Source organism: Bufo bufo, chromosome 3 (assembly GCF_905171765.1).
Source record: "Bufo bufo chromosome 3, aBufBuf1.1, whole genome shotgun sequence".
Classification (NCBI taxonomy): domain Eukaryota; kingdom Metazoa; phylum Chordata; class Amphibia; order Anura; family Bufonidae; genus Bufo; species Bufo bufo.
Genome location: NC_053391.1, coordinates 397,326,785 through 397,352,586, shown reverse-complemented (window position 1 = coordinate 397,352,586; position 25,802 = coordinate 397,326,785). Strand labels below are relative to the sequence as shown.

General features: G+C 44.7%; 1 protein-coding gene across 1 annotated transcript in view; it reads right to left on the bottom strand.

The window, feature by feature from the left end:
• The window catches only part of LOC120995543 (S-adenosyl-L-methionine-dependent tRNA 4-demethylwyosine synthase TYW1-like), a 244,696-nt gene that overhangs the window by 129,078 nt on the left and 89,816 nt on the right, over nucleotides 1-25,802 (bottom strand). The window contains exons 9-11 of the mRNA XM_040424815.1: nucleotides 15,664-15,716; nucleotides 13,927-14,045; nucleotides 8,631-8,740 (exon numbers count right to left, since the gene is read on the bottom strand). Coding sequence (XP_040280749.1) covers nucleotides 8,631-8,740; nucleotides 13,927-14,045; nucleotides 15,664-15,716 — 282 coding nt within the window. The remainder of the gene's footprint in view (nucleotides 1-8,630; nucleotides 8,741-13,926; nucleotides 14,046-15,663; nucleotides 15,717-25,802) is intronic.

The following is a 25,802-nucleotide window of genomic DNA, read 5'->3' as shown; positions in this document are numbered from 1 at the left end:
ATTATGGTGGCAATTATGGCACATAACAGGTAGTATTTAGTGTTAAGTTTCCGTCTTATAGAGATTGCCTTGACGTTTGGCAGACTGGCCCAAATAATTTTGTACAAAATGTATTTGCCAAGAATCTAAAATATGCAAATTAAGCGTAGCATTCGCACCAGAATGTTTTCTATAATTATGGCATTATTTTACTTTATTTGTGTTTGCCGAGTGCTGCTGCATTGTCTTTTTTTCTGTGTGTTTCTAGCCATGGCAGCATGCACCTGCACATTGGGATGTGCTGACTGACTCCCTTCTTTTGCAGTTGTACTTTTCATTGCATATGCCACCCTTAAAAGGGGTTGTCCAATGAAAAATATTCCACAGTTTTCAAACCAGCACCTGGATCTGAATACTTTAGCAATTGCATGTAATTAAAAATGTTGTATAACCACTGAGTTACTCAAGAAAACAGACATCTGCTGATTTATAAAAAAAAAATGTATTTCCTTGTCGGGTTCACTGAGAAGGCCGCACATGCTCAGTTTCATATTTCAACTGCCTCCTGCGCTGTGATAGGGAGAGCATGGACACGCCTCCTGCGCTGTGATAGGGAGAGCATGGACACGCCTCCTGCGCTGTGATAGGGAGAGCATGGACACGCCTCCTGCGCTGTGATCGGGAGAGCATGGACACGCCTCCTGCGCTGTGATCGGGAGAGCATGGACACGCCTCCTGCGCTGTGATCGGGAGAGCATGGACACGCCTCCTGCGCTGTGATCGGGAGAGCATGGACACGCCTCCTGCGCTGTGATCGGGAGAGCATGGACACGCCTCCTGCGCTGTGATCGGGAGAGCATGGACACGCCTCCTGCGCTGTGATCGGGAGAGCATGGACACGCCTCCTGCGCTGTGATCGGGAGAGCATGGACACGCCTCCTGCGCTGTGATCGGGAGAGCATGGACACGCCTCCTGCGCTGTGATCGGGAGAGCATGGACACGCCTCCTGCGCTGTGATCGGGAGAGCATGGACACGCCTCCTGCGCTGTGATCGGGAGAGCATGGACACGCCTCCTGCGCTGTGATCGGGAGAGCATGGACACGCCTCCTGCGCTGTGATCGGGAGAGCATGGACACGCCTCCTGCGCTGTGATCGGGAGAGCATGGACACGCCTCCTGCGCTGTGATCGGGAGAGCATGGACACGCCTCCTGCGCTGTGATCGGGAGAGCATGGACACGCCTCCTGCGCTGTGATCGGGAGAGCATGGACACGCCTCCTGCGCTGTGATCGGGAGAGCATGGACACGCCTCCTGCGCTGTGATCGGGAGAGCATGGACACGCCTCCTGCGCTGTGATCGGGAGAGCATGGACACGCCTCCTGCGCTGTGATCGGGAGAGCATGGACACGCCTCCTGCGCTGTGATCGGGAGAGCATGGACACGCCTCCTGCGCTGTGATCGGGAGAGCATGGACACGCCTCCTGCGCTGTGATCGGGAGAGCATGGACACGCCTCCTGCGCTGTGATCGGGAGAGCATGGACACGCCTCCTGCGCTGTGATCGGGAGAGCATGGACACGCCTCCTGCGCTGTGATCGGGAGAGCATGGACACGCCTCCTGCGCTGTGATCGGGAGAGCATGGACACGCCTCCTGCGCTGTGATCGGGAGAGCATGGACACGCCTCCTGCGCTGTGATCGGGAGAGCATGGACACGCCTCCTGCGCTGCAGCAGAATTCCCTTGAGCTGTCAGGTTGATACAAATCTAGCACAGGCATCCTCAAAATGCGGCCCTCCAGCTGTTGTAAAACTAGAACTCCCACAATGCCCTGCTGTAGGCTGATACCTGTAGGCATGCTGGGAGTTGTAGTTTTGCAACAGCTGGAGGGCTGCAGTTTGAGGATGCCTGATCTAGCAGATAAATAGGGAGATCTCTGGATCCATGTGGGGGACATGGCTGGTCCACAAACTTATTTTGCGTTCCGTATACGGGCCGTTTTCTGCGTTCCGCATACACAGTCTGTATACGGAACTATTCATTTCAATGAGTCAGCAAAAGATGCGGACAGCACTCTGTGCTGTCCACATCCGTTCCGTTGCCCCGCAAAAATTATGAGTCCTGTCCTATTCTTGTCCGTTTTGTGGACAAGAATAGGCATTTCTTTAATGGGCCTCCTGTTCCGTTCCGCAAATTGCGGAAGGCACATGGGCGGCTTCCATTTTTTGTGGATCCACAATTTGCGGACCGCAAAAAAGGAACGGTCATGTGAACGAGCCCTTAGAAAGCAATTGTCTTGTACTATATGATATCTGATTTTTATTTTTACATTACTCATGGGACAACCTCTAATACATAGGGTGAATTCCACAGCAAAGCTGCAACAAATTAAAGTGTAACTGCACGGTGGCTCAGTGGTTAGCACTGGTGCCTAGCAGCGCTAGGGTCCTAGGTTCGTATCAGACCAAGGGCAAAATCTGCATGGAGTTTGTATGATCTCCCTGTGTTTGTGTGGGTTTCCTCCAGGTACTCCGGTTTCCTCCCACACTCCAAAGACATACTGATAGGGACCTTAGATTGTGAGCCCCATTGGGGACAGTTGGATGCCAATATAGTAGTGCTTAATAAGTGCTTAAAATAAATAAACTGCTATTTCACTACCAAAAATGAAATTCCTAACATATGTGATGCTGAAGGGAAGATATTCAGGAAGCTTTATTTTTCAGTTAATTCAGTATTCAGCCCTTAGCAACCCCATTTCTCTCTACCTCTATTTCAGCATCTTCCCAAGATGGCCTCTGCTAAACTTTCTGTGGTGATCTTTGCCATGTCCTTGAGGCATCCTGTATTTTCCTCACTTCCCATAAGCCCTTGCTCTCCCTCACATGAACTAGCAGGACCAATCAGAATGCAGATAACCGCCCCCACTACCGCAGAGCAGTGTGCATCCTATTGCATAGAGCTAACCAGAGACAAACCCTGCAATTACATGAAATCAGTAAGCATTTGTTTTAGCCTTTTAATAGTCACCTGTCAGCTCTGCAGCTGCTCCCTCATTCTCCTCCACACTGACAGGGAGGGGGGCTGCTTTAGCTGCTCATGTCTTTGGTCTGGTACCAACTAGAGATATGCTTTGCATTGGCTGAAAGCTGATATTCCAAGCTTTCAGACAATACCAAAATGACAGCAATATGTTCAGTACAGGGGAAGACATCACTGATAGAAATCTAGAAATCTGGATGCTGTGAATGCTGCTGAAAGTGAATATAAAAGCAGATTTTACCTGCGATTATTCCCAACTCGATTTCTAACAGTGATTTCTCCTCTGTTGCTTGGACTTGTTTAGCTGTCATTCTGGTCTTGTATAAAAGCCTGGAATGTCAGCTTTCAAACAAGACCAGTTGCATGTTTCTAGCTGCTACCATTCAGGAGCTATCACCATCTAAAGAAGCCCGCCCTCCACATGCTGCCCGAGCCCAGGCACTCAGGGCTGTGCTCCTCCTCCCAGTGCTCTCCCAGTCTCTTGTTTATGTCAGAGAGGAGACAGCTGCACATGACAACCCTGCAGAATAGGAAAGTAGCACACATTTCTGGGAGTTATCAGGTAAAACTGATAACTTTTATACAGCAGGATGTACTATACGATTAGGGTATAAAAAAAAATAATAATTAAACGCCAGTTACACTTTAACCATGTAGCACATGCAGATTCTGCTGCAGACTCATCGAAATGCAGTGAAATCCACATGCAAGTCCATAAAGAAATGTAAAGAACATCTGCAGGTACCTACAATGTTATGTCACCATTTTAACATTTAAAGCGTCTGTGGTGACTTTTCAGAATTAGCTGTAGTGTGTGAACATGAGGAGTAACACTATCTGACCATGACTTGTATTGTGCAGTTTTAAACATTTTCCCCTCTGTAAGCTCCATCTCTAATTGTAAGTTTTCCATCAGCTAATGGGTGAAGACTGGCTGCTATGATGTCTCCGAGTGGACACAGAGAAAGAGGAGGCCCTGCTCCACTATCTCTATAGCACGCCCCCAGAAGCAGCAGCATGGAAAACATTATACAAGAGTACTGGACAGTGTGGATGTAAAGCCAGCACTGGAGTGAGATAGAAACCATAGAGCTAGTAGCATCTCTGTCTTTGTCTCCCACCAGCAGCTCACTCCTCACCCTCAACGCTCCATGAACAGCATGGAACTTGATCTGTCATGGAGTTGATAGTGGGTTGATCTGGTCATTCAAAGATTTTTGGTATGAACAGAGGCTGAATGATAAGTTCAGGTGTCAAGTGATAAGGAGGAGTGGCTCTAAAGAGGCAAACATGGCCATTTCCCTAACATTTTACAAACCTCCTTATATTTGTGAGTAATATTAATTTGTGCTAACTTTCAAGAAAGTACATTGACCATTTAGGATAAAAAAAAAAAAAAAAACACACCACAGACAAAAAAAAAATTAGAGGAATCCAAAAACGTAAAAACAGAACCTCTCTTCAGTTAAAGTTGGAAAAATAATATACAGAAACAGATGGAACCGTGGCCTTGGCTTTCAGTCAGTGTCTGCAGCTCAAGACAAAGAAACATTGCTTAGGTGGACTGGGAATAAAGAGTAAGCTGAAGTAAAAAAAAAAAAAAATCACTAGAAAAGTTCAATCAATTATATAGTCTTCAGCAACCAAACCGAGTATGTAGTCAATAAGATAGTGTTCATCTGTTACACTAACGCACATCTCCCTGACAATTATTAATACCTCTAACAGGCTGAAAGAGCCCCTCAGGAAGCAAGTTATCCAATTTCACAAGTCAGTGAAAGGCAGATCCCAGAAGAGTTACATCAGATTTGTGGCTCTGTACTGTCATCCGCAGCGCCAGTGAGATTTCTCAATGATACTCTTACAAGCACCCACAAACCAATACTTCTGCATGCAGAGCAGGCACGGTAATTAACTGGATTTACATAATTCAATAACCCCAACCATCAGCTCCAAAATTCATTAACGGTAATTGTGCTGGAAGATGCAGAGATCTTCGAAACCATTTAACTGATTTAAGTTGAAGAGGACACGTCGGCTCTCGTGACAAGTCTATATTAGTAAATACTTGGAGAATACTTTTTTTTTTTTAACCCCATGTTGTTCCCCATTATTCCTCCTACACATTTATGAATCAATTGACAACTAGAAGTCACCATTCCAACTGTACATATCAGAGGGAGGAAATGTGCAGAGTCTCACTACTCATTGGTTACTACCTACCAAAAATGGTCTAAAGGTGGTCAACCTGTGAGGTTGCAAAAGGGTCATGGGCACCTAGGGCTTTTATGCACATGGTGTTCCTAACCTAGCCCATCTGTTCTGATCCAACAGAGGAGCTACTGTTGCACAAACTGCTGAAAGAGTTAATGTTGCAGACTGGGTCGTGTAGCCGCAGACCAGTCAGAATGCTCACCGACTTGTCCACCACCAAAACACCTAAATGGGTAGTTAAGCGCCAGATTTGAGCCTGGTCTAATGAATCATGCTTTCTAGTACATCATCTGGAAGGCTGGCATCGTGTGTCTAACCTACTTGGGGAAAAGATTGTACCAGGATGCTCTATGCGACGGCAAGCTGACGGAGGAGCTGTGATGCCCTGGCAAATGTTCTGCTGGGTCCTGATAGAACACAACAAAGAAAAAAGCTTTCTACACCTCAAAATAAAATAAAAAGTAAAGGCTTTACATTTCTCTTTAGAAGCCCTGTTCAAAACAAAGCAGTAGTACAGCCACGTGCATCATTTATAACAGTGAGGACATGTAGAACTCATTCCGCTGAAGTTTTTTTTTTTTTATCTATAAAATTAAAGAATATCTTCTCGTTGCTTCTTCACTTATACAGGACTTTGCCATCACTCTTTAGTTCTAACTACAGCTTAGACGCACAGGTTTGCACATTCATCAGAGCAGTGAGCATTCATTTAAACACATATAGGAGACTCGCTATTGGAAGTGATTTAGTGCTTCCGGGCTACTGTCAATCCATCATGATACAGTTCAAGAAAAAAAAAAAAAAGCCTAACACGCAACTCCTCTGCTCTGGACAGTTTCCTCTTTATTCCCAGAATGGATTTGTTATAACTTATAAACTTAAAAGCTATGGACAAAAAAAACTTCAACGAACAAAAAGTACATTAACGCAATACATTTTTTGGAATTTGCATTTGTCCTCTGCAGCCCTCAGAGGAGCGGTCCGACTGCTCGGTCTGCAGACATCATCTCTGCTCTCCCGAGAGCTCATACATATTCAGGCCTCATGCACACAACCGGAGTTTGGATCCACAGCCGATTCACATTTCTTGCAGATGGCACACAGACCCAAAATACAGTTGTGTGCACGAGGCCATTCTTTTTCAAGGGTCTGCAAAACAAAAAAGGACTGAACATAGACGTCTTGTGTGCTGTCTGCAACCATTTGATATCAATTCAAATTAAAAAGAACGTGTCATCAGAAAATAACCTATTGTTTGTTAAACATACAATTGTTGTTTTTTTTTATGGTCATTTTAAATTTTCATTAAAATCCTGCAGTTTTTGCACTGGCCACCAAGCCTAATAGGTACCACTTACTGGCCTGTGCAAATGCACTTTACTGCAGTTACCTGCTTATCTGTCATTCTGATCCTGCCTGTAACGATATCACCTCTGTGTAAAGAGAACACAGGATCCACCATTCACAACTGGTCAGGTATGGCCAACCTGTGGCCCTCCAGCTGTTGGTAAACTACAATTCCCACCATGCCCTGCTGTAGGCTGACAGCTGGAGTTTTGCAACAGCTGGAGAGCCGCAGGTTTTCCATCCCTGCAATAGGGTGACTGTCAAATCTTATCTATTCTTTTCTTGTACAACGCCCTCTGCACAGATCACAGAGCGTGCCTAAAAGACCATCTCATATAAGTCAATGAGGTCCCTGCCTGACCATTATGTCTATGGACCTAGGGGCTGCTGTAAATACATTTTCTTAATGCTTTCTAACTGCTGTTAAGAACAGCTCACACAAGATGGCCGCCCTCATAATCATGTTCAGGAAATAGAGTTAAAAAAAAAAGTGCAATCAGAAAATAAAAAAAGATTAGATGTGAAGGATGTGTTACTATCTGGTTGTAACTGGTGACACATTTCCTTCAAGTTTTTCTGAGTTCTCAGGAGACCGGAGAAAAGCATTACAGACTGATGGGTTCTACTGTGAAGGTAAAAAACAAACCGCCAGCATTGGCAGTAGTGGACAATTGAAATGTGTTTGGGTTTTTTTCTTTTTTTTTCTTTTAAAGACCAATTAAATATGGTTTTTAAACCAAAATAAGTTCAATGTAATATTTTACAAAATGTAGTCGAATGGACCCCATAGCCAATAATTTGAGATCTGTTAAAGGGGTTATCCTGAAAAAGATAATGACAACTTAGGCCACTTGCAGACGAGCGTGAGCGGATTAGGTCCGGATGCGTTAAGTGAAAAATGCGCGATTTCGCAAGTTCATTCAGTTTTGTCTCTGATCGCGTTCAGTTTTCATCGAGCAGGTGCGAAGCGATTTGATGCGTTTTTCACGTGCGTGATAAAAAACGGAATATTTACAAACATCTCTTAGCAACCATCAGTGAAAATAGGGCCAGCATTGCGTGAAAATTGAGAATATAGAATATGCTGCGATTTTCACGCAACGCACAAAGTGATGCGTGAAAAACAATGCTCATGTACACAGACCCATTGAAATGAACGGGTCCAAATTCAGTGCGGGCGCAATGCGTTCGCATCACGCATTGCACCTGCGCGGAATATTAACTCGTGTGAAAGGGGCCTTAGGCCTTGTTCACTCAGTTATTTCCATCAGTTATGGTGAACCAAAACCAGATGTGGGTCAAACACAGAACAGGTGCCGATCTGTCCATTATACCGGATCTTTGAGTAGCCTCCACTCCTGGTTTTGGCTTAAAAAAAAACTGATGGAAATAACTGATCAAATAACTGACGTGGGAACAAAGCCTTATACTCAGGCTAGGACAACATTATCACATCAGCGAGGGTCCAAGTCCCGACATCCCCACCGATGAGCTGTTTTAGCTCAAGTGCTAGTGAGCGATGCAAGCTCCTGGCAGCTTTCACAGCACAGCGCTGTACATTGTATAGTGGCGCTGAGCTGCAATTAGGCCATGTGACCGATGTACAGTGATGTCACTGGCCTAGGAAGAGGCTGCGGCGCTCAAGCTGATCGGCAGGGGTCACGGGTGTATTATAACATAAATTTTGTCAACAATGTGGACACATATGAAAATGGGACCAACACAGATGCCTTCCGCTGCCAAGTGCACATGTAACAGGTCAGCCAGTTTCATAGGTACAAATCTGCTGATAGATGCCCTTTAAGCTTGGTTCACACCTACTCTGTAATTTCCACTTTTTAGTCCACTTATGGGAACAGAAAAGCAAAAATTTTTGATGTAGGATCAGTCATATGACAGACACCAATGGCAACAGACAGAACCTAATGACTACGATGTGGTCAGTCACATTTCTATTATGGTGTCTGCCATGTCCTCCCGACTTTAACATAATGTATGATGGGGGCCAGTAAAAGAACCTCAGATGTAACAATCATAACTAGATCCTACCTCTAAATTGTTTGATCAGGTTTTGGTGATTTTCAATGGCTTCCTGTATAATCATCTCCGGCTGGTCCATCTTCCATCTCCATTCAGTTCCCACTGGATTGGTATGATGTCTACAATGTAAAGGTAACGGCAAAATTACAAGTAGCAAGCCAATAACAAACTTCACGACCATCCCTGATAATTCTAATCTTAGAGATTGCTCAGGTTGAGCAGTGTACGGTTCAGATAACAGAAATTACTGTATTTTCTCAATCAGTGAATATACTTACGGTATACATAATCCATAGACTCAAAGATAATGGTCAACTATCCAAATCCATTTAATGATACAATAATAGATTCCTCTCAAGTCATAAAAACGAAATCTGCTTCAAGAGAATCTGTCAGCTCCAAAACACCCCCCAAACTACAGTAAGCAGTGTATAGTGTAAGTGATGCCACGTCCAGTTATGTCATTTTTAGGCCCCATTCACAAGACCGTGTGATGGCCTTATCCGTTTTGCAGACCACAAACCACAGGCGCCGCCCGTGTTTATCCCGCATTATGTATCCATTGAAGAGGCATCCGTGGGCTTCTGTGCAACTGCGCCGCAAAAGATAGGGCATGTCTTATATTTGGCTGTATCTCGAGTGCAAACCGCCATCCTGGGTGAACATGGCCGGTGTCCATGTTTTGCGGATACACATTTTGTGGCCTGCAAAACAGACAGTCACTGTTGTGTGAATGGGGCCTAATCTTCATACTCTCTTGCATTCGGACGCTGTGCTCCAACAAACCAGCAGTAAAATGCACTGAGGGGACTCCTGCGCTCATGCACATAATGGAGAGGACTTAAGGAGTCCACTCAAAGCTGGTTTGTGGAACGCAAGTGAGTATGAAGATAAAAATTACATAATCGGACTCAGCACCGCTTACTCTAGTTGGGAGGGTGTTTTGGAGCCGTCAGATTCCGGGTATTGGTTTGAAGATCATCATGAGCGATGGTGGAAGAATTTGTTGTGAAGCGGGAATGCACACACACTACAGTCATAGGGTTAGTTATGCGGCTCTAGTATGTGCACTTGAGGGTACGTTCACACGACCGTATATGTTTTGCAGTCAGCAAATTGCTGATACGCAAAACATGGATGCAGGCCATAAAAGAAAAAGATCAACCCAGTGAAAGAAATGCCTATTCTTGTCCAAAACTGCAGACAAGAATTGTACAGGTTCTCTTTTTTGTGGGGCCACGGAACGTTGATACGGATGCGGACAGCACACTTGGTGCTGTCCACATCTTTTGCTGCCCCATTGAAATTAATGGGTCCACATACGTTCTGCAAAATTGCAGAAAGATGCGGACCCATAAATATGGTTGTGTGAATGTGACGGAGCAGTTGCGATTACACCGAGCTGCTGCTACAATGGAGATAATATGCACCACAATCGCTTTGAATAGCTAATCGGATATTGATAACCTATCTTGAGAAAGGGTCACCACGGCGGAACCCCTTTAAATGTCTACAGGTACATTTACTACACCAATGGTTACAGGAAACTGAAAGAGCAGGTTTACACCACCAAGTGTCCTTTGACTTGGGGAATACCCACTGATTCACTCCAGTAGAGGGCGAATGTATGGATAAGAATCCAAGCAAAAAAAGTAGGACATCTTATTTGCAGACTAGGAAAATGCAGCAAAAAGTTAAACAAAATCCAGCCAAATTTATTTATGCTTGATTAGCACAAGAATGTTTACGCATGGAGCCTGACTACCTAGAAACATGCCTGAAGGAGCACATTTCTAAATCTTCAGATCATCTTAATTTACTGCAATGACTATGCAGATTAAAAACAAATGATAGATCACTGCAGGTTGAGAACGAAGAACGTTGGATTTAAAGCTCAGGTTTTAGGTCAGTACTCCTGTTCTGACAAACTTGTCTTAGACTAAGGTGCTGCAGAAAGCAATGAATTGCTGTTGAAAGATGACTCTGAAGAACAAGGAAACATTCTTCTATTTGCCTCAGCCATCCGTGTATTAATCAATGTGTCCTACGCGTGAACTATTGGTCTTCTCATCAGATCAGATGTCTTCATGGCACTCTCCCAGAATTATCATGAGTTGCAAGAATTACTGCACAAAGCCAAGTTAGTGGAGGCCTCTGAAAACATTACACCGAGCGGTATTCATGGCTAGTTACTTGAAATATACCCTGCAGCAACTGTCAGAAAGGAGGTAACTGACAGGGACTGAATTATTTATAGGACCGCGGCAGCTAAGTATCAATATGTTATAGGTATGTATGCTTTGGATTGGAACAAAGACAAGCGAAAGTATTTATAAAAAAAAAAAAAATTATATATCTATATATCTAGTTATTTGTTAATTTATTTTAAAAAAATGCAGAGAATTCTTACATAAATGTGGAGTATAATGGGTGTATAAAGCACTGTATTTATAGGGGCTCTCCATTTTAGACAATGACTTATTACAAGGGACGATGTGTGGCGCGACAATTTTTATAATGATAGTCTATGGTGCAGCACTGCAACACGACAGTAGCAACAAATCCATCCAAGATAGATTTTTCTGCGACTGTCACGTCGAAGTCGCAGCATGTCACAGTGCGACACCATAGCCTATCATTATAATAATTGTCGCACAACAAATGTTGCAGCGAAGTTGTGCCCTAGGTGTCGCGTGACTTATTGCCACATGTCGTGTAGCCCTAGCCTTAACAATCAGTAGATCACCGAGTGTCCCTCTGCTGAGATCCCCCAGTGCTGTTATCTATGGAGTAACCTGGCAGTAAGGGTAGAAACAAGTATTGGCTGCTGCTATTCAGCTGAGATTCAGAAGCAATGCAGCCGAAAACATGGCATGCAGTATTACAGCACACTGGCACAGGTTTTAATTGATTGTTTAAAGGGTTATTTGAGAGTGCTAAGTAATTTCCAAGGGTCAGGCCATAGTGTGGACTCACCTGTTCAAAAGTTTCCAGGTTCAGTGCTGAGCTCCTGTCTCCGCTGTACCTGAAGTGTGACACCATCAGCCACTCTAGGGCAGGTTAAAGCAGATATACATAGAACTAACTGCTGTGGCATGGTTTCTCAGCCTGCCTCTTATCTCTCTGCAAGAACTACTCTAATAAATGCGCTGTTTTATATATAAACTATATTTAGAGCAGTTATCAAAACTGTCTAAAAGACCATAACTAATCAAAAAAAAAAATAATATATAATATATAATATATAATATATATATATATATATATATACACACACCAAGCAGAGTCCTGGTGAGGCTCTGTGTGAGTGGTCTCAGCCGGGTGGGCTGAGGGGCCACGAGGCTAGGCGATAGCCTGAACTTTGGGGGACGCGGTGACGCCTGTGAAACAAGGATCACGAGGCCAGAGTCGGGAGGACTACTGGGCCACAATCCCCCAAAAGGTATTGAAGTGTCACAGCCTGGAGGTTGCTGGACTGAATGGCTGAGGAAAGTCGCATTTGAGTTCCATGTGTGAACAGGGCTCTCTAGGTGAGTCAGGGATACGCTTATGTGTTTAGTTAGAGCCTAGCCAGGCAAGGGTTTGTTATTTTGTGTGGATGTCACACGTGATAAGTTGAAGCTGCGACTTCTTAACCTGTGCAGTGTCTGAAATAAAGCAAGAGTTTGGACATTATAATCGTGTCTGCGAAGATAGCTGTGAGTGTGACCCCCTAAAAAGAGACGATCCCTTAACTGCCTTAATTCTACATGGCATTGATTCAACAAGGTGCTGATAGCATTCTTTAGAAATGTTGGCCCATATTGATAGGATAGCATCTTGCAGTTGATGGAGATTTGAGGGATGCACATCTAGGACACAAAGCTCCCGTTCCACCACATCCCAAAGATGCTCTATTGGGTTGAGATCTGGTGACTGTGGGGGCCATTTTAGTACAGTGAACTCATTGTCATGTTCAAGAAACCAATTTGAAATGATTCGAGCTTTGTGACATGGTGCATTATCCTGCTGGAAGTAGCCATCAGAGGATGGATACATGTTCTCATTCTGTTTAGGCCAAATTCGGACTCTACCCTTTGAATGTCTCAACAGAAATCGAGACTCAGACCAGGCAACATTTTTCCAGTCTTCAACAGTCCAATTTTGGTGAGCTCGTGCAAATTGTAGCCTCTTTTTCCTATTTGTAGTGGAGATGAGTGGTACCCGGTGGGGTCTTCTGCTCTTGTAGCCCATCCGCCTCAAGGTTGTGCGTGTTGTGGCTTCACAAATGCTTTGCTGCATACCTCGGTTGTAACGAGTGGTTATTTCAGTCAACGTTGCTCTTCTATCAGCTTGAATCAGTCGGCCCATTCTCCTCTGACCTCTAGCATCCACAAGGCATTTTTGCCCACAGGACTGCCGCATACTGGATTTTTTTCCCTTTTCACACCATTCTTTGAGAACCCTAGAAATGGTTGTGTGTGAATATCCCAGTAACTGAGCAGATTGTGAAATACTCAGACCGGCCCGTCTGGCACCAACAACCATGCCACGCTCAAAATTGGTTAAATCACCTTTCTTTCCCATTCTGACATTCAGTTTGGAGTTCAGGAGATTGTCTTGACCAGGACCACCCCCCTAAATGCATTGAAGCAACTGCCATGTGATTGGTTGACTAGATAATTGCATTAATGAGAAATAGAACAGGAGTTCCTAATATATATATATTTTAAAGACACGAGTCCACTACTTAATACCCTTCTCCTCTGCTACAGGATGGTGCGTTTTGAGTGGCAGGCTCAAAAGACAGTGTGCCAGTGTGGGTGTAGAGCAGGTTACGATGTGCCAGTAGAAGGGAACTAAGTAGTGGATGCTCCCAGCGTGGAGTGAAGAGCGGGTTGCCTTGCGATCCTCTCTTTAATAAGTGAGTCCTGAGTGCGTGGAGGGGTCTATTACTGGAGGTCAGTGTGTCTATATAGTCAGTTTAATAAATATGAACATCAAAAAATAAATAAAATTAATTACTACGAAGCAACACAGAGGCAGGCCCACGTCTCCTCACTGGGAGGATTATCATCCTGCACATGCTTCATGAAAAATGAAAGAAAGGACCAACGAGTTTTCTAGAGTGCATTGTATTTGTTTGCAGAGTGGTGATACACAGGGCACAGCGATGGCACACAGGGGACACAGTGGTGGCATCCAAGCTGTGGAGATTTCTAGAATCTGGCATTTTTTCACAAAACAGGCTTTATTGCTAGCTATGTAATCAGCTACTGTACATTAAAATGATTTTTCTAAATTCGAAATAAACTGCAGCGTTTACCTCCAGCAGAACACACATTTGTTTGCACAAGCCAGACTGGGAGTAGTTTCCATACATCTGTGACTTTCAATGCCATAAAATGTGTGCTTATAACAACCTCCTCTTCCTCTCAGCATTGACTAGGAGAGAAAAGAAAAGCCGTTGAGCAACATCATACTAGACAAGGGGTATACAAGTGTTTTATGTAAAGGTTTACATACCTAGGTCTGTTTTAGGGTGAAGGTCTTGTTTTTTGTTTGTTTTTTACAATAAGCCACACCCCTAAGTCTACTTTCACACTGGCGTTTCAGCTTTCCGTTTGGGAGATCCGTTCAGGGCTCTCACAAGCGGTCCAAAACGGGTCAGTTTGCATCAGTTTAGTCTCCATTCTGCCTGCAGCTTTTTGTCGTCCGTCTGATCAAACGGAGCCAAACGGATCCGTCCTGGCACACAATGTAAGTCCATGGGGACGGATCAGTTTTCACTGACACAATCTGGCACAATGGAAAACGGATCCGTTCCCCCATTGACTTTCAATGGTGTTAAAGACGGATGCAGACGGCTGTATTATCTGAACGGATCCGTCCATGACGGATCCACACAAAAACACGTGTGAAAGTAGCCTAAGCCCACTTAATCTCTGCCAACCGCACAGTAATAGTGTTAGTTTCATACTAGTGCTGTGAGATACAGCAGGCTACTCCGGAAGCCACTGCGTTCCCATCCGGACCTTCTGAACATACAGGTGAAACTCGAAAAATTAGAATATCGTGCAAAGTTCATTTATTTCTGTAATGAAACTTAAAAGGTGAAACTAATATATGAGATAGACTCAATTACATGCTAAGCGAGATATTTCAAGCCTTTATTTGCTATAATTTGGATGATTATGGCTTACAGCTTATGAAAACCCCAATTTCACAATCTCAGGTCCCCTTTGCTCAGGGGGTATGGATTAATTAGCTGACTAGAGTGTGACACTTTGAGCCTAGAATATTTAACCTTTTCACAAGTTGCATTACTGAAATAAATGAACTTTTGCAGGCTATTCTAATTTTTTTGAGTTTCACCTGTAATGGGGACCGGTGGAGATCCGGCAGCAACCATGGCGAGAATCAGCCAGATGAAAACTGCAGCGCGGAACAGCCTGCTGGTGCTAATAACCTTGATGTGAAAGAAGCCTTATATGAATTATATCCAAAAATGTGATTTTCATTTGGTCCCTTGCACCCAGTTGGGTACTACAGTATGCCCAGCCAAATGCAAAGTGAACATTGAGGATTTTGTTTTGTTGTTGCCGCTGGTGAAGGACCAAAGAGAAGCGTGAGTATATATATCAATAAGCAGAGTGGTTCAGGGGTTAAAACTGTTGCAGCACTGGGGTCCTGGGTTCAAATCTAACCAAGGACAACATCTGCTGCAGACTGAATGTTGTCCCCTTGTTTGCGTGGGTGTCCTCTGGGTACTCTGCCATTTCCTTCCACAGTTCACATTGAGAGGTTACGTAGTTTACCATGAAATCATTCCGATGTTGAAAAGTGCTGCCAAGAATTAAAAAACACATTTTATTTGTTACATCTGAAACCTCTCGTTTGGTCCTTTACCAGCAGCGCTTGTTTTTGTTCTCTGGGCTCATTAATCAGATGCAGCCATGGTGAAATACTGCAGCAAGAAGAAGTACCCTGTGTGAACATGGACCTGTGGTGTAACACGTCCCCAAAAACAGGATACACAGAAATGGTCATTGAAACAACATACCTTTGTCCAGCGGCAAAGCTTGACACCTGAATGGCTTCCAATCAGCCTGTAACCTGGAAAGCAGAAGAAAGAATTCAGTGCAAAAATGGCAATCTGCTGGATAACCACTAAGCAGCTATTACTGGCTCCCAAGGTCAATCAATTATCCTGGCACTTTTATCTCTCTTCTTCTGAATTAAATCTGCAGAGCTCTTGGATTTATAAGTGATACAATTCTCTGCCATTATTTTAATGCGGCAGTGGGAGCGACACAATCAAAACAGAGGAGAGAGACTTGCTATAGAACGCCTATGGAAGTGTCAAGATGAGAAGTCATTAGTCATGGACCTAAATGAGTTTTCAGTATCAGCATATCGCTACACAAAAGTTGTACAACTTATTAAATCCTATGATTAACACAAGAGAATTTGATGAAACGTTAAGGGGCTCTGAGGAAGAGAGCTGGGGGCGCTCCTCCACCGCTTCATACATAAGTCATGAACAGCACGTCACGCCAATTTAGATACGGAGGCCGAGCATAAGAAACCAACATCTGGATAGAAAATGTGAGTTAGCGCAGCCTTGCTTTATTTAATACTGCCCTGACATTTACACATCTCCTTAAAGGTTACTTCCATATAAAAAGTGAACAGAATTATGTTACCCTTCCCCAATAAAATCATTCTGTTGTAATGGATCCATTGTTAAAGTAATTCAAATTCTTCTTTCCATGAAAAGCTAGGTAACCATTAGATGTGGAAAGGGCAATTCCCTCCCTCAATACATATACATGACGACCTTAGTGGTGACCGAGGGGCGATAGGGAAATGAGACCAAAGAGGCCATAGCCATTCTTTCCCCTTGATCTGATAAACGGTCTGATCTTTGTCCCGCGAATCACAGAGTCTGTTGCATACATAAATATGTAATTCCAATGATATGACTGGTTTTAGCCAGAAAACTGGAGAAGACCCGGGCAAAAACCGGAAACTATCAGTTGCTCTGAATTTCCCGTCTGGAGTTCATCACCACCAAGAACGTGTAAATGTGCGTAAAGTGTAACTGACAATACGAAGATATTTCACCAACACTAGCAAGATCACAGATTACCCAGTATTAACACCTAGATTACAGCGAATGCCCAAAACATTTGAGGCGGATTTGATATTCAGTCAGTCGTAAAGCAGATAATTGGAAAAGTGTCTGTACAGTGAAATAATGAATAGCATAGAGCACATTAGAGGCATTCCGCAGACTTCATTAGAAGTGCTCCACACTTTCCTTAATTAACTAGAACATGGCAAAGTGGGTGTTAGAGCAGTTTAGTAACCCATAATGGGGGTACAATAGTTCATTAAAAGATAATTACCACTGTTCACTACACACAGAAATAGTGTTCTGCTATAGCCGAAAATTAACTATAGAAAGGTAGCAATCAAGCTTCATTTGGAATGTATTTAAAGCCTAAAATGATCAGGCAAAACACAGATGATAAAATGGCACACGTTACGGAATAACACCATGAGGCAGGAGCAGGGGCGTGGTACGCAGAGCTCCTGCCTCCATTCTCTCCACTACAAGACCCACAGTCAGCGCAGGCAGGAGCAGGGGCGTGGTACGCAGAGCTCCTGCCTCCATTCTCTCCACTACAAGACCAGCAGTGAGCGCAGGCAGGAGCAGGGGCGTGGTACGGAGAGTTCCTGCCTCCATTCGCTCCACTACAAGACCAGCAGTGAGCGCAGGCAGGAGCAGGGGCGTGGTACGCAGAGCTCCTGCCTCCATTCGCTCCACTACAAGACCAGCAGTGAGCGCAGGCAGGAGCAGGGGCGTGGTACGCAGAGCTCCTGCCTCCATTCGCTCCACTACAAGACCAGCAGTGAGCGCAGGCAGGAGCAGGGGCGTGGTACGCAGAGCTCCTGCCTCCATTCGCTCCACTACAAGACCAGCAGTGAGCGCAGGCAGGAGCAGGGGCGTGGTACGCAGAGCTCCTGCCTCCATTCGCTCCACTACAAGACCAGCAGTGAGCGCAGGCAGGAGCAGGGGCGTGGTACGCAGAGTTCCTGCCTCCATTCTCTCCACTACAAGACCCACAGTCAGCGCAGGCAGGAGCAGGGGCGTGGTACGGAGAGTTCCTGCCTCCATTCGCTCCACTACAAGACCAGCAGTGAGCGCAGGCAGGAGCAGGGGCGTGGTACGCAGAGCTCCTGCCTCCATTCGCTCCACTACAAGACCAGCAGTGAGCGCAGGCAGGGGCATGGTACGCAGAGCTCCTGCCTCCATTCGCTCCACTACAAGACCCGCAGTGAGCGCAGGCAGGAGCAGGGACGTGGGACGCAGAGCTCCTGCCTCCATTCGCTCCACTACAAGACCAGCAGTGAGCGCAGGCAGGAGCAGGGGCGTGGTACGCAGAGCTCCTGCCTCCATTCGCTCCACTACAAGACCCGCAGTGAGCGCAGGCAGGAGCAGGGACGTGGGACGCAGAGCTCCTGCCTCCATTCGCTCCACTACAAGACCAGCAGTGAGCGCAGGCAGGAGCAGGGGCGTGGTACGCAGAGCTCCTGCCTCCATTCGCTCCACTACAAGACCAGCAGTGAGCGCAGGCAGGAGCAGGGGCGTGGTACGCAGAGTTCCTGCCTCCATTCTCTCCACTACAAGACCCACAGTCAGCGCAGGCAGGAGCAGGGGGCGTGGTACGGAGAGTTCCTGCCTCCATTCGCTCCACTACAAGACCAGCAGTGAGCGCAGGCAGGAGCAGGGACGTGGTACGCAGAGTTCCTGCCTCCATTCGCTCCACTACAAGACCAGCAGTGAGCGCAGGCAGGAGCAGGGACGTGGTACGCAGAGCTCCTGCCTCCATTCGCTCCACTACAAGACCAGCAGTGAGCGCAGGCAGGAGCAGGGACGTGGGACGCAGAGCTCCTGCCTCCATTCGCTCCACTACAAGACCAGCAGTGAGCGCAGGCAGGAGCAGGGGCGTGGTACGCAGAGCTCCTGCCTCCATTCGCTCCACTACAAGACCCGCAGTGAGCGCAGGCAGGAGCAGGGACGTGGGACGCAGAGCTCCTGCCTCCATTCGCTCCACTACAAGACCAGCAGTGAGCGCAGGCAGGAGCAGGGGCGTGGTACGCAGAGCTCCTGCCTCCATTCGCTCCACTACAAGACCAGCAGTGAGCGCAGGCAGGAGCAGGGGCGTGGTACGCAGAGCTCCTGCCTCCATTCGCTCCACTACAAGACCAGCAGTGAGCGCAGGCAGGAGCAGGGGCGTGGTACGCAGAGTTCCTGCCTCCATTCTCTCCACTACAAGACCCACAGTCAGCGCAGGCAGGAGCAGGGGGCGTGGTACGGAGAGTTCCTGCCTCCATTCGCTCCACTACAAGACCAGCAGTGAGCGCAGGCAGGAGCAGGGGCGTGGTACGCAGAGCTCCTGCCTCCATTCGCTCCACTACAAGACCCGCAGTGAGCGCAGGCAGGAGCAGGGGTGTGGTACGCAGAGCTCCAGCCTCCATTCGCTCCACTACAAGACCCTGGAGACCCTGCACGGATGCGTTATGCAGAGTGAGCGCAGGCAGGAGCCCTGCACAGCTTATCCCTGATCCTGCAGTAAATGTTTGCTAAAGTCTGAAATAGCACACAGGAACGTTGCTTACCGAGGCTCCACAGTGGGATCCGTACAATGGTGTACAGATTCCAAAGCGCGACAGATACCTGAACTTCTTGCAGTTTTCTTTACAAAATAGAACAGTACATTACAAAAATTCATTTAGTTTTTAAATACAAATTTTTCTAAAGTTTAGGTATACTTTAAAGTCATAGTTACAGTTGAAAAACAGACGAGTCCATTAATAACATCTATTAATGTTATACTACATCTGTCTATTTCAGAAAAAACATAATATAAGATGTACAGGATGATGCCCTTTTATGTACGAAAGTCTTTTATGAACTATCATCTAGTCCTCATCTGTTTATAAATTAGTATTTACTTCCTGTTTCATATATTGTAGAAATTTTTAACATATTTTTATATTTTGTAGACTATTTCCATATTTTAGATTGTATCATTGTGTTTTGGTACATAAGTATTTATTAAGAGGTTGCGGTTCGAATACAACAAAAAACGCACATGCGATTTTAAAACCGCATCAAAAACGCACCAAAACCGCATTATGCGAAAAAGATTCCAGCCCAGATTTTGTGGACTGCTTGTGGCGATATAAAAGAAGATGACGTATCAACAGGGATATAGCTACTGAGGAAGAGGATTGAAGTCCTCGAAACGCGTTTGGCGTTATATCCCTGTCTACAGCAAGATTCTGGATATGATCGATAAGATATAGATCATTCTTCATAAGTGGAGCGCTCCATTTTTTCATCTTACCTAAGCACCTCTCATAGGAACACCGGAACAAAGTTTCCAAGTCCCGCGATACCTCTGGGATACCACGTGACAAACACCAGAGTGCGAGGACGCCGAAAGTGAGCGGTGCAGTGAGCGGCCAAACCAGACTGCTGAAGACTCTTCTATATGGGTAAGCAATATTTCCCTGTAATATACAACACGCCAAGCTATTGAAGGCCGCAGTATAAGTCGGCTAAAGGACTGCTGAAGATAAATATATAGAGGGAAACGGCATCCCCCAGCAGCATTCAATATTATAAGCCATTGCAGCCTGTGGATTTCCTTGGATCCGGATTAATTGAGCTAATATATTGTGGACATTGGGCAGGATACGAACGGACTTGGTAACATTTCCTATTTAAAGAGACAGTATCCCCAACACGATTGATTTGGATACAGACTGCCATCTGGCAAAGGAATAGTGTTGCGATACATAGAGTCCAACACATATTTAGGAGACCCTATCTTGGTGCGTTTCTGCATATATTTATATAACCAGTGCATTGTATTTTATTCCTTTTAGGGGTTTTTTTAACGATTATTATTGTTTTAATTGTAAATTGTATCCATTGCTGCTATCACTCCATTGTTGAGTTGGCGGCTAATAAATAGTTGTTTGATGTGAACCACATAGTGAGTGCCAGTCGTTTTTCTATTTTATTTATCATTCCTGGACTGACTGAGTGAGCAGTTTTTCGACTAGAGCACCCTTACCGTATTGAGGAGGGTGGTGAGCTATCCACTAACCTTCCAATTTATAATTGCAGATTGTGCCAGTTATTTTTATTGTTTCATGTATTGGCAGACCACTCGATCTTTGTAAAGCTCACAGAACAAGTCATGGTAATAGTCCATAACAGATCTTAGTGGTTCTGGAACTCAGTCTCTGGTCAAAAAGACCACACCTGGTAAAGGAAGCATTCTGGAAGTGGTTCAAAACGACTTGCGGGATCCACAGGGCCTTCTCTTCTGATGCCCAGTGGTGAGGTGTCAGATCCAGGCACAGCAAGACTGTGGGGGTCATATAGGAGAAGTACCAAAGAGAACACTGCTGGAGTAAGAAGAGTATATGATGTTTTTTTATATTAAAGCGAACCTTTCACCAGGATTTCACCTAATAAACTATTAACAGTACCTTATAGATTATGCTCATTCTGTTTAAATGCATTCTTGTCCCGCTTTCCAGGGATGTATATTGATGAAAAAAACGACTTATAAAGTCCTTGTCTCCAGCTCCTGCAGTCACGGTGGAAGTCAAGGGGGTAGCCCTTCCCTCACTCCGGGCTGTACCTCCCCTGCCCTAACCCCTCCTCTAACTAGTGTAACTGACACCCGGCTCAGTCGCCGGGACCGCGCTTGTACTGGCGGCGCATGCGCCGTTGGTCTCAGTAGCAGCGCGATCCCGTCTAGGCGCGGACTGAAGCGCGATCCTGTGAGTGAATTGCGCATGCGCCGTCCGTCCCCGATGCCTCCCTGTCTTCTATTCAGGCGCGCGCCTGAAGAACAGAAGACAGGGAGGCATCGGGGACGGACGGCGCATGCGCAATTCACTCACAGGATCGCGCTTCAGTCCGCGTCTAGACGGGATCGCGCTGCTACTGAGACCAACGGCGCATGCGCCGCCAGTACAAGCGCGGTCCCGGCGACTGAGCCGGGTGTCAGTTACACTAGTTAGAGGAGGGGTTAGGGCAGGGGAGGTACAGCCCGGAGTGAGGGAAGGGCTACCCCCTTGACTTCCACCGTGACTGCAGGAGCTGGAGACAAGGACTTTATAAGTCGTTTTTTTCATCAATATACATCCCAGGAAAGCGGGACAAGAATGCATTTAAACAGAATGAGCATAATCTATAAGGTACTGTTAATAGTTTATTAGGTGAAATCCTGGTGAAAGGTTCGCTTTAAGACATTGTAGAGATTTAAATTATCTCAGACAAACCTTTTAAGAATCCTGCCGAGTCTGGCCTCCATCCCTTTAGTGAAGTATACTGGCCAGGCTCAGGTGTTTTCTCCAGATCCACTCCAGTTCTCTGCTGCCCTATCAGTCTCATGTACAACACTCTTTCGCTTCGCAGGCACTCAGGACTTCACTATACACCCTTTAGGAGGCTCACTACTCAAGATCACGAGGCGCATCAAACACCTTACATAGTCTGGTTTCACCTTGGCATAGAGCCTCTGTATCTGCACATCTGACCAGAGACTTGTCAGGCCACTGCGTCTGCCCCATCCAGCACAAAACATAAAGACACATGAACAGCAAATGATATAACATTGCAATACAACATAAGTGTCCAAGTAGAGTGTTAAGTTCAAGTGCAACCTTTTGTAAGGGTGCTGGCTTATCAAGGACCACCACCTAAAAGGTTCTCTGACAGCAAGAAACAAGATTGTGAGAAGGAGGTTGGTACAAAACGGCTGATCGCTGTGGATGCAATCTCCTATTATCGTATCTATCATTATACAAAACCACTGGGTATGTGGAGAGATTCCCATCATAGTCTGGTGACCACCTCTGCAGCTGCAACATCTTCTCTGCTGGTCAGAGGGAATATTGTGCAAGTGCAGAGAGCGAGAAAACATTACTGTCATTGCATTTGCAGCCCTTCTGAGCGGCTTCAGAACTAGAAGGCTCACCACACAACTGAAGGAGCAGAGAGCCTGAGCATGTGTCCACCTCGGAACATTTACAAACGTGGACACAGGAAAGGCTATTCAATTACATGACAGGCGTCACTATGCTAACATTTTTGGAAATAAAAATAAGTATAATTCTGAGCTGGATTTAACGGCAAACAAAATTCTTCCTAGGATAACTTCTTTATAACCTGAAGACGACCAAAGGTCAATTACCGAACTATAATCCTTATTATCCTCATATAGAATCATATTATCAGTGACTGCCACACTATGGTTCAGTTCACATCTCATTTTTTGTACATCCAACATGTACATTCATCCCTATAGGTATGACACTTTGCACAACTGCTGTAGTGTGCTTACGTCATAAACCTACGCTTGAACTCTTTTTCATGAAAAAGGTTTAGTGCTAATGCAGAAGTAGTATCAAGCTTGGATCATTGATCAATGCTAAAATAATGAGCTTCCAGTGGCTTTATCAGCTGGAATAATGACTGCTGTGTGACTACCAACTTCCAGATCAACTGGGAATCAGATAAAATCACGGAGTGATTTGCAATATATTACCATTTCAGACACTTTCTAACTCTGATGAGCTGGACCACAAGCACGAACACTGTATGGTAAATTGCAGAATGCTTTTTCTGCTTTTTCATTTATTAAAATAGGAATTATGTGACATAGCTAAAGTAAAAAAAAAAATAATAATTAACTGCACACTCCTCTGAATGTTTTTTACAATTAAAACATGTAAGGTCTTTACTGGCATGCAGTAAAAATGATCGCACATACTTTATATATTTTTGGGAACACAACCCACAATTATATAAATGATACCATAAACCTACTAGAGCGGTGTTTGTTTTTAACAGGATCAGTCACCAGATTTCCCAATAGAAACGGCATAAATCATTAAATAGATCTCATAGACCTGACGAGGCTGGTGGTAACATTCCATGTTAAAATGTCTGCACAAACTTTTTGCAGGTTTTCCGGCTTCATATTAAAATGAGCAGCAAGAATAAGTTCATGAGTCCATCGTATTCATGAGCTAAACTTAAAGAGCAACTAAACTTTTGATAAAATTTTTGTTAAAATGTCCCTAATGCAATAATAACACTTTTTGAAATATACTTTATTATTGCTTTTTGTATTTTTAACCACCTCAACCCCTATAGCTTAAACACCCTTAATGACCAGGCCACTTTTTACACTTCTGACCTACACTACTTTCACCGTTTATTGCTCGGTCATGCAACTTACCACCCAAATGAATTTTACCTCCTTTTCTTCTCACTAATAGAGCTTTCATTTGGTGGTATTTCATTGCTGCTGACATTTTTACTTTTTTTGTTATTAATCGAAATTTAACAATTTTTTTGCAAAAAAATGAAATTTTTCACTTTCAGTTGTAAAATTCTGCAAAAAAAACTACATCCATATATAAATTTTTCTGTAAATTTATTGTTCTACATGTCTTTGATAAAAAAAAATGTTTGGGTAAAAAAAAATGGTTTGGGTAAAAGTTATAGCGTTTACAAACTATGGTACAAAAATGTGAATTTCCGCTTTTTGAAGCAGCTCTGACTTTCTGAGCACCTGTCCTGTTTCCTGAGGTTCTACAATGGCCAGACAGTACAAACACCCCACAAATGACCCCATTTCGGAAAGTAGACACCCTAAGGTATTCGCTGATGGGCATAGTGAGTTCATAGAACTTTTTATTTTTTGTCACAAGTTAGCGGAAAATGATGATTTTTTCTTTATTTTTTTTCTTACAAAGTCTCATATTCCACTAACTTGTGACAAAAAATAAAAACTTCTATGAACTCACTATGCCCATCAGCGAATACCTTGGGGTGTCTTCTTTCCAAAATGGGGTCACTTGTGGGGTAGTTCTACTGCCCTGGCATTTTAGGGGCCCATATGCGTGAGAAGTAGTTTGCAATCAAAATCTCTAAAAAATGACCGGTGAAATCCGAAAGGTGCTCTTTGGAATGTGGGCACCTTTGCTCACCTAGGCTGCAAAAAAGTGTCACACATCTGGTATCCCCGTACTCAGGAGAAGTTGGGCAATGTGTTTTGGGGTGTCTTTTTACATATACCCATGCTGGGTGAGAGAAATATCTTGGCAAAAGACAACTTTTCCCATTTTTTATACAAAGTTGGCATTTGACCAAGATATTTATCTCACCCAGCATGGGTATATGTAAAATGACACCCCAAAACACATTCCCCAACTACTCCTGAGTACGGCGATACCAGATGTGTGACACTTTTTTGCAGCCTAGATGCGCAAAGGGGCCCACATTCCTTTTATGAGGGCATTTTTAGACATTTGGATCCCAGACTTCTTCTCACGCTTTAGGGCCCCTAAAATTCCAGGGCAGTATAAATACCCCACATGTGACCCCATTTTGGAAAGAAGACACCCCAAGGTATTCAATGAGGGGCATGGCGAGTTCATAGAAATTTTTATTTTTTGGCACAAGTTAGCGGGAAATTGATTATTTTTTTTCCTCACAAAGTCTCCCTTTCCGTTAACTTGGGACAAAAAGTTCAATCTTTCATGGACTCAATATGCCCCTCAGCGAATACCTTGGGGTGTCTTCTTTCCGAAATGGGGTCACATGTGGGGTATTTATACTGCCCTGGCATTCTAGGGGCCCTAAAACGTGAGAAGAAGTCTGGAATATAAATGTCTAAAAAAATTTACGCATTTGGATTCCGTGAGGGGTATGGTGAGTTCATGTGAGATTTTATTTTTTGACACAAGTTAGTGGAATATGAGACTTTGTAAGAAAAAAAAAATAAAAATCCGCTAACTTGGGCCAAAAAAATGTCTGAATGGAGCCTTACAGGGGGGTGATCAATAACAGGGGGGTGATCAATGACAGGGGTGTGATCAGGGAGTCTATATGGGGTGATCATGATCCATGTATCAGTGGATCCGTAAAAATCATACGGACGTCCGAATGGAGCCTTACAGGGGGGGGTGATCAGTAGTTCATAAGGGGTTATTAAGTGACAGGGGAGGTGTAGTGTAGTGTAGTGTAGTGGTGTGGTGTGGTGTTTGGTGCTACTTTACTGAGCTACCTGTGTCCTCTGGTGGTCAATCCAAACA